General features: G+C 35.9%; 2 protein-coding genes and 1 pseudogene across 2 annotated transcripts; 1 reads left to right on the forward strand and 2 right to left on the reverse strand.

Moving 5' to 3' along the window:
- Positions 1-1,779: 1,779 nt before the first annotated feature.
- Positions 1,780-3,263, reverse strand: LOC147473945 (uncharacterized). Its single transcript, XM_086586820.1, has 5 exons — positions 3,149-3,263; positions 2,641-2,774; positions 2,482-2,545; positions 2,251-2,286; positions 1,780-2,148 (listed from the first exon to the last, which is right to left on the reverse strand). The coding sequence occupies exons 1-5, from the start codon at positions 3,164-3,166 to the stop codon at positions 2,083-2,085; spliced, it is 318 nt and encodes a 105-aa protein (XP_086442946.1). The 5' UTR covers positions 3,167-3,263; the 3' UTR covers positions 1,780-2,082.
- LOC147473946 (vacuolar protein sorting-associated protein 2 homolog 2-like) lies at positions 1,780-9,244 on the reverse strand (annotated as a pseudogene).
- On the forward strand, positions 3,294-7,349 carry LOC147473947 (cuscuta receptor 1-like). The gene is given in 9 exon segments (XM_086586821.1): positions 3,294-3,731; positions 3,847-4,068; positions 4,168-4,242; positions 4,431-4,571; positions 4,666-4,806; positions 4,921-5,064; positions 5,151-6,129; positions 6,131-6,590; positions 6,593-7,349. Coding segments are annotated over 9 exon segments (3,027 nt in total). The 5' UTR covers positions 3,294-3,526; the 3' UTR covers positions 7,253-7,349.
- Positions 9,245-9,598: the final 354 nt, after the last annotated feature.

Consider the following 9,598-nt stretch of genomic DNA (forward strand, 5'->3'; position numbering starts at 1 on the left):
AAAACATTTAGATTTTTTTTTCTAACCCGTTGACTACCGTTTTAGCCGATAACCCGTTTTAAATTTTTAACAAATTGTTTTAAATGAAGTTTTAAAAATCTGTTTTTTCAATTGGAAAAGATATTTTATTTTAATAGGAGAATGATTCCCGCTTTAATTAGAAGTGTTAGAATTTGTTTTAATAGGATAAGAATTCTCGTTATAATAGATGAGGAATTTCAAATTCCCGTTTTAATAGGAGATGACGTTTTAATAGGAATTTGCTTCCGCTGATGCTTAAAAACGGAACAAAGGGCAACCACCCAGGGGGTATCTAATTATGACCCATTGTCGTGCTAATGATTGACATAGACACAATTGCAGAGGACCTGGAAAAATTGGACATGATGTTCATAATAGGATGTGACATCCAATAATTCACCTTTCAATTCTTATATCACTTTAACACTTTAACCAAGTCAAGTTTGAATAGTCTCAACTTGTAATAACCTCTTATACGTTACAAGACTTCAAAGTCAAATAATATCTCATATCAAAGAGTCAGGAGTACGGACCAGTCATCTAACAAAACCAAGTCTAGCTAAGTAGCTATCACTTATTTCATTTTTCCTCTTAATTAATAGGGGTCCAAACCCCACTTTTGTCACCATTTTTGAATAAATCCCCCACATTTATAAACATCACAATTCCCCTCTAGTTCTATCTCACTTCCATTCAAGTTCCACTGGTATTTCACATAATACCAAAAGTATCTCTCAATGGGATACATAGCTTATATGCACCTGAGTTACACTGGATCAAACTTTTTGTTGTTAACAACCCATCGTCTTCAATCTTTTAGTAGATTTTTATTTATTTATTTATTTATTTTTTTTTTTTTTTTTTTTTTATTATTATTTTTTTTTAAGTGACAATTAATATTCAAAGAAAACTGCTAACATATTGTCATTACCGAAAGCAGGATCGAGATATTAACTGTGATCAGAGCATTGTCTGAACATGAGATGCAACCCTTATATCATAGACTTGTTTATTTATTTATTTTTTCTTTTTAACTTTTCACCATTGTGTGGTAAGCACAACAAAGGTTCAGCTGAAGGAAATAAAGTAATGAGCCTACCTATTTGATCATTTTGATGCGATGTTGAAAAGTGGGTCTGGTTTTTGAAAAGTTGTATTAACAGGATCGGCTTGGTGGGTTCGTGGAGGTTGGCTTCGAACGGTTTTGGTTTAAACGAATGGGAAGTAGGCAGACCAGTTGAAAAGGGTCTGATCCATTTAAATAGTATATCAGTATGTCTAGCTGCGGTTCTCTGTTAAACCAAGCAAACACAGACGGTTTAAGCATACTGGACCGACCCAGTAATCCAGTTTTGCAATTCTTCGAAATTAAAAAATTAACTCCGCATACTGGACCGACCCAGTAATCCAGTTTTGCAATTCTTCGAAATTAACTCCGCTCATGTATAATACTATAATGACCACTCGGGTTGTAACACTGATTGTGTAATAAAGGAGTAGCTTATATATATTATAGTCTAAAAAATATATGCTTCAACCCACTGGTTGGACCGTTAACCCACTGACCCGGTCCTCTTGTTGGGTTGAGATCTGGGTTCGGTTTGATAACATTGCTTTTTAGTCGTTTTTTCTTTCTAAGTAATGTTGCTACTTCTACTACTATTCATCACACAAAAAAAAAAAAACGTTTATAAAAAGTTATGACATGCACCCACCAGTTCACTAGAAATTTTATAGAGAAAAAGAACATAGAACATATGTATGTAATGAAAGTTTATAAATGGCTATCTCATCTTCATGCACTCACTTCATTTCGTACTTATCTTACATAAGCATAATATGTATATGTAGCGTCTTGCACTCGATATCCTTGATGATTCAGATGCGACGAAGCGAAGCCAACCTCTTCTCAAGATCTTCAACATCAGTGGAATTAGACCTGCATATTGCACAAGTCAATGAAAAAAAAGGATATGATCATTACTTAATAGCATCATAATAATAGATTTACAACTTTAAGTCAACTAAAGCAGTGCATTTAATATATGGCTTCAATGAAACTTATCTTGCCGGGACAACATTTTCCACTTTTTTGGATGAGATCCAACCTTTAGGAGCCGAAGATAACTGTCAAAGAAGTGAGGATCAGTCGAGTGTTATTTATATTGATAAATATGAAAACATGGTTAAATCTAGCAAGGGGACGTTATCAACAATCCAAAGACCAACCTGTGAAGCAATATCTACACCAATCTCGTTGAGCACCTACAGACAAAACACACAAATCCAAACAGTTATAATATAAGAAATGTAGCTGAAACAGATATCCAATATGCCAAATACCCACAAATTAATCATCCACATCTTCATGCCGCTTTACAGTCAGAATTTTAAAGGGTCCACCGTCCACATTTTCACAGTAATTCTTGAAGTTAATTAAGAGGTAACTGCAACACTTACGTTTCCATTGTTGAAAGTCACGATCTCTGATTGTTTGCAGGCATTCCGAGAAAGGCCTAGAGTGCTGATTCATTTTTTATTTTATTTTTATCGGTTAGAGTGCTGATTCATTCGCTTCTTCATCTCAGTTAAGTTAATGCTGTGGCTTAAAGAATGCACCTGGTTAAAGCTAGACATTCTTCTACTTGCTTCTCTCTGTAAACCAGACATTTTCGGTCCAACATGGTTCCAGCAATCTCCAAAACCATTAGAAGTAGCAAATTCCAATGCACCGGTGCTTGTTGCAACAATAGCTGAAATGTGTGTCAAAGACCTACTCATGTCAGTATAAATCAAATAGGAAAATAGTAGACAAACAGACAAGAAGGACACTTCAACTAAAATGGCTTGGCGTGTCAAAGAGAGGTCGACAACATCTGCCACAGTAAATGCTACCGTTATAATTTTCTCCAATGTTATGAAAGACGTATTATTATTTAAATTTCTCTTTTATCTTTCTATATAACTACACAGCCCATTTCTTCTTCCTATTATTACACCAATTAAAAGCCCTAAAGACTAAAGTTTACCATACCAATTTAACTAAAAAAGTGAAATTGACGGTTATGGGTATTGGAATTAACCTGTTCAAAGGAGAAATGAAATAAAGAAGAAACGAGATCTTTACTACAATTGAGAAAAGCATTCAAGACTTGGTTTTGACTTTGCCACGGCTGGTTCTCTCTTAGTCATTGAATTGAAGGCCATCTTGCGTTTGAGTGACTTTGGATGTCAACTATATATATCCCCGATCCCCTCCCTCTTCCTTATCGCACAAAAGCTAGCTAAATCCTTTTTCCTCCCTTCATACAATAATGAATTCATGGCCTTGGACTATTTGTATGTTTGTTTTCTTTGCAATACTTCATTACAATGGATGCTTGGGTTGTTTGGAAGAGGAAAGAGTTGCTCTATTGAGATTAAAAGATTCAATCAAATGGAATCATACGGATTGTCTTCGTACAGATAATCGATATCTTCCTATCCCCCTTTTGCACTTGGGTTGATGACAAAACAAGTGATTGTTGTACTTTGGGAAAGAGTTGAGTGTAGTAATACTACTGGTAGAGTTATCCAACTCTCTCTTAAAAATACATACATTTGCAACAGTGAAGAATGCAATCAATTTCTAGATGTGTCCTTATATACTCCTTTTGAAGAGCTGCAACATCTAGACTTATCACTCAATTCCCTTAATTGGACAATTGAAGGTAGATAACTAGATACTGACGACTCCTCATTTTAGCACTTAACAAACGAGGTAGCCCTTAGACTTCCAACCATTTCCAACTAATAAATTTTTATTTCCCTATGCTCTACTTGTAGATCTTGAGAGATTGTCCAAATTGAAAAAACTGGAGGTCTTGGATTTAAGATTTAACCGATTCGTCAACATGAGCAATACTGCACCTTCAATTCCAACAAAAGTGCTCTTTTCCAACAACAGTGACAAGAGCACTGTTCCGTTTCTGGGCGAACTCAAATCTCTTAAGACTCTTATTCTTAGCTATAATAATTTAGCAGGGTCATTATCGGACTTTGCCAAAGGTATGTGATCGTACACTTTACTCGTTCTTATTGATTTGCTGCCACATGAATAAGCTTTCTGAATCGGGGATGCATCTATAATTGATTATTTTGCTGCAGTGTTAACAAATTTGAGCAACTTGGAATTCCTAGATTTAAGCGGTAATAACCTAGATGACTTCTTTCCCTTCCACGGTAATGGTTCAGAAATCTCCATAACTAAAATTTCATTTAGAGTATGTAATATTTGACAATTCTTTTACTTTATTGCGCACGTTCTAACCTTTTGAATCAATTTTTTAGATTTGAGAAATATGAGCAAGTTGAAGATCTTAAATGTGAGTCACAACAACTCTTAACTTTGAATCACTTTTTTTTTTTAGATTTGAGAAATTTGAGCATGCTGAAGATCTTAGATTTGAGTGGGAACAACTTCTCAGGGAGGATTCCTCCATCAATATTGTCTTTGACTTCTCTTGAGAGTTTATCCTTGAGTGAAACGAATATCAAAGACTCCATATCAGGTAAACCTCTACTGAGTCAATGGCACTTTCACGATTTAAATATCTAGTCTTTTTGGGATTTTAATAACTCTCAACTTTGAATAACTTTTTATAGATTTGAGAAATTTGAGCAAGTTGAAGATCTTAGATTTGAGTGAGAACAACTTCTCAGGGAGGATTCCTCCATCAATATTGTCTTTGAATTCTCTGGAGGCTTTATACTTGCGAGGAACGAATATCAAAGACTCCATATCAGGTAAATCTCCATATCAAAGAAGACTCCATATCAAGTAAACCTCTACTAATATCCAGTCTTTTGGGATAAACCTCTACTTTATTGGTTCTAACCTTTTGAATAACTTTTTTTTAGATTTGAGAAATTTGAGCAAGTTGAAGATCTTAGATTTGAGTTTTAACAACTTCTCAGGGAGGATTCCACCATCAATATTGTCTTTGAATTCTCTGGAGGCTTTATTCTTGCTAGGAGCGAATATCAAAGAAGACTCCATATCAGGTAAATCTCCGTCAAGTCAATGACACTTTCTTTTTGGATAACATGGTTTATATTCTCTCATATAATCTCTCATATATTCTTTATAGGATTTTGTGAATTGACGAGGCTCCAGGAACTAGATCTTAGAATGAACAAGTTTGAAGGGATCCTTCCTCCATGTCTCAATAATTTGACGTCTCTTAGAATGGTAGACTTCTCTTATAATCAACTGAGTGGAAACAATCCTTTATCTCTTCTATCTAACCTGACATCTTTAGACTACATTTCACTTAGTCGAAACCAGTTTGATCAGAGTTCCCTATCTTTCATGTCATTGGCTAATCATAAAAATCAATTGAAGGTTCTCGGTTTATCAAACTGTAACCTTAACACGTCAACAAGTGACCTTCTAAACTTTCTCCATAACCAGTATGACTTGAGAGAAGTAGACCTCTCCCATAACAACTTACATGGAAAGTTCCCCACCTGGTTATTTGAAAATAATTCACTGTTAAATGATTTAAATTTAGCAAACAACTCAATTAACGGTGATATTCTATTTCCATCTAGTCCTATGGTGAACTTAGCCGCGATTGATATCTCCAAAAATCAAATTCAAGGGAAACTTCCAACAAATATCAGTGACATATTTCCAAGCCTGTCGATTCTAAATTTGTCTAAAAATAGATTAGAAGGTAGAATTCCAAGCTCACTGGGTAACATAGATGGCTTGTGGGTTTTAGATTTGTCGAATAATAACTTCTCAGGAGAAATACCAGAGAGTTTGGCCATGAGTAGTAAGTTAATAGTATTGATACTATCAAATAATAGACTAGATGGTCAAATATCACCTAAACTTTTTAACATTTCGTTGTTGACTCTACGTCTCAATGATAATCAATTCACTGGAAATATCCCAAATCTTACTCCGCCTGTATTATTAGATACGTTGGACCTAAGCCGAAACCGTTTATCGGGTGAAATTCCTACTTGGATAGGTAATTTAACAGAGTTAACGGTACTTGTCCTGCACACTAATTCCTTTGTTGGTCCCATTCCATTAGAGTTCTGCAACTTAGTTCATTTAGTTTTTAGACCTTTCTCAAAACTACCTTTCAGGCCCCATACCTGCTTGTCTGAACTTGACATCCTTGGAATATATGCACTTGCAAGTAAATAATCTCACAGGATTAATGCCAGAGGCATTACTCAAAAGCCCAAACTTAAAGACATTAGACCTTAAGCATAACAACTTATCTGGTAGCATCCCCTCTTGGCTTGCCTTACTTTCGAATCTGAGAATTATTCTTTTGAAAGGAAATCATTTGAGTGGTTCAATTCCCCATGAATTTTGTCAGCTGAATAAGATACTTATACTGGATCTTTCCCATAACGCGTTTATTGGACCAATACCTCCATGCTTCAGCAACATCACATTTGGAAAGAATGGAACTGTTGAACCTGCATTTCACAATCAAAGACAAATTAATTATCGCGCAGATAAGTATACGTACCCGAGTCATTTTGTAGAAGTCACGGACTCTTTTGTTTCACCTGTTCAATACCAAGAACAAGAAGAAGTCGAGTTCATGACAAAAGTAGGCTTGATTTTTACAGAGGCGACATTCTTAATTTCATGGCTGGTATGGACTTGTCATGCAACGAATTCACTGGTGACATACCGCACGAAATAGGAGCTCTAATTGAAATCCGTGCTTTTAATTTGTCCCACAATCAGTTAACAGGATCAATTCCAAAAATATTGTCAGATCTAAAGAAATTAGAGAGCATGGATCTTTCTCACAACAAATTGAGTGGACAGATTCCATCAGAGCTTATTGGTATAAACACTTTGGAGGTCTTCATTGTGGCCTACAACAATTTATCTGGTCGGGTTCCAGATAAAGCGCAGTTCAGCACATTTGATGTATCTAGTTACGAGGGCAACCCGTCTCTTTGTGGACCACCTTTGCAACAGCAATGCAACACCTCAAAAGGTCCAGTCATTTCAGTGACACTCAGACAAGCTGGACTCGCAGAGAAGTTTGGGATTGATCCTATCAGCTTCCTTTCAAGTTTTGCAGCTGCTTACGTCGTCTACTTGCTGGGATTTGTAATAGTTCTCTATGTCAACCCCAATTGGCGTGGATTGTGGTTCAATTTCATTGATGCATGTTTGAGCTTCATATTTCCATTTTGTTCAAAGTAATCCAATATATTTGAACAGCTTGGCAATTTGACATTCCAAGTACCGGTTGTCACATATATTATTTAATCAGGGGAATGCAATTTTTCTTATTTTCTTATGGCATAGCTTGAATGACCAATGCAGCTTGTTCATTAAACATCACAACCTACATAATTACACCGAAGAGCGCAGAAGGTTGAAGGAGTGATCTACGCATGAATAAGTTGTGGGTGATTACTTTAGCTCATTTTGTTTCTAATTAATGTTGCTACTTCTATTACTATTCATCACACGAAGTAAAAAAAGTTTACTTCAGGTCACTTCTACTGCTATAAATGGTTATGGCATGCACCCAGTTCACTTCAAATTTTACAGAGAAACATAACATATATGTATCTAGTGAAAGCTAAATAAGCTATCACATCTTCATGCACTCATTTCATTTCTTACTTATTTTACATAAATGTGGCGTCTTGTACTCGATATACTTGACGGTTCAGATGCAACGAAGCGAAGCCAACCTCTTCTCAAGATCTTCAACATCAGTAGAACCAGGCCTGCATGTTCCACAATCAATTAAAATATAAAGAATATGATGAGTATATAACAACGTCATGATAGTAGATGCAACTTTAAGTCAACTAGGGCAGTGCACTTTCCAATTGTTAATCAGTCCCCAATTGGTGTTAAATATATGGCTTGATGAAATTTACCTTGCCAAGACAACATTTTCTACTTTCTTGGATGAGATCCGACCTTTAGGAGCTGAAGATAACTGTTAATTATACCGATGAGTTAGGAATATTAAAATATGGCCAAATTCTGCAAGGGGACGTTATCAACAATCGAAAGACCAACCTGTGAAGCAATATCTACACCAATCTCGTCAAGCAAGCACCTACAGACAAAACATGCAAATCCACAGAAAGATAATAGTTGTATTCTATTAAATGTAACTGTAGTATATTGAAAAGACTGATGACTTAGGTATTTGCTAACCTGGTTTGGTGAGCTCTTCTGTTTCCTCCAACTCATCTTTGTCCAAAGTTTCATCAATTGATTCTGATAGCATATCAATCTGCAAAAAGAATCATAAATAAAGAGCAATGCAATGACTTCTTAACAAAACCTGATAACAAGACAACATTTACAGAGTATCCTCGGAAATCCCAAACTCCTATAAGATTTCTGGATGGCTTGACACCAATAAATCCTACGTTGGTACTATGGAATGGCTTTACGGGACTGTCAACAACAATTAAGATCGAAAAATTATGCCCAAATCTTCATGACAGAGACACACTAAATGCCATAAATTTCTGTGAAGCCCCAAGTGGCTCAAAGAAAAGCTATGGCGAGATATAAACAACTCAATAAAAGCTTTTATCTTTTGAACATTATCGTTGATTTGCCAAAATTGACTGACTCGTTTTGGAACATTTTATAATATGTAAAACGTCTGTTTCATATAAGGAATACTTGGACAACCACATGATACATGACTTAGAAGCATTTAAATGGTGCATGACAGAAAGGAGGATCTTCTGATCCATGTCCATTTGTGACGACTCCTTCGAAATTCTTTAATGACTTTTGCTTGCTTCGCGGTGCCATTTGCTGAAACAAGCCAAGACATAAAATTGATCAATAAGCAACATAAAGATAAACTCAAACAATTGAGAAACCTGAGATATGTAGTTCAATTGAGATTTCAACCTCAACTACCACTTTGCACTACCCCCAAGAACACATACTTTATTCATGGCTACCATTGCTTTTGTAGCACCTTTCATTCCAAGAGAAATTGCGATTACTAGCATACATTGCCTACCACAAACACCAGCATTTAGAGACGTAGAAACCAAGGTAGAGTTTCATATAGTTTAAGTCGGTAACAAGGTCCGGACTGAGTGTGAGCTGCTCGCCTCTAATCGTACCGCGGCTCCCTTGCAAATTAGTAATCTGGCGTAGTCTAACAAGTTGATGAGCCAATATTCTAGTGGTAGCCTGCATTATTCGTATGACATTCAATCACCATACGAACCTAGGGTCCCAAATTAGGCCTCGCATCACGATTGAAATTAACACATGCCCAAACCGATCCCCGACTTGAACTGATGTAAAACCCGCAAAATTGCATCTTTCCTCAAGAGCATATATAGGGTTAAGAACGTGTAGGCTATTATAACGATTCAATCCAAACATAGGATGAGATTTCACGATGGGTTACTCAGCCATACTACCTTCACTTTGAGAAGTTTATTAACGTCGTATTTGGCTTTTCAATATTCACAACACTTTGCTAGTTTAATATATAAATCCTTGGTATACTCCAATATCTTATAAACTTTGAAGTTTTAAGTTTTA

The sequence above is a fragment of the Coptis chinensis genome, unplaced genomic scaffold, assembly GCF_015680905.1.
Source record: "Coptis chinensis isolate HL-2020 unplaced genomic scaffold, ASM1568090v1 utg157_pilon_pilon, whole genome shotgun sequence".
Taxonomy (NCBI): Eukaryota; Viridiplantae; Streptophyta; class Magnoliopsida; order Ranunculales; family Ranunculaceae; genus Coptis; species Coptis chinensis.

Coding starts and splice junctions, on each gene's coding strand:
- LOC147473945 (XM_086586820.1), bottom strand. Junction 2,287..2,481: donor TGACTTTCAACAATGGAAAC/GTAAGTGTTGCA, acceptor TTTTGTCTGTAG/GTGCTCAACGAGATTGGTGT. Junction 2,149..2,250: donor GTGTAGATATTGCTTCACAG/GTTGGTCTTTGG, acceptor CTTCTTTGACAG/TTATCTTCGGCTCCTAAAGG.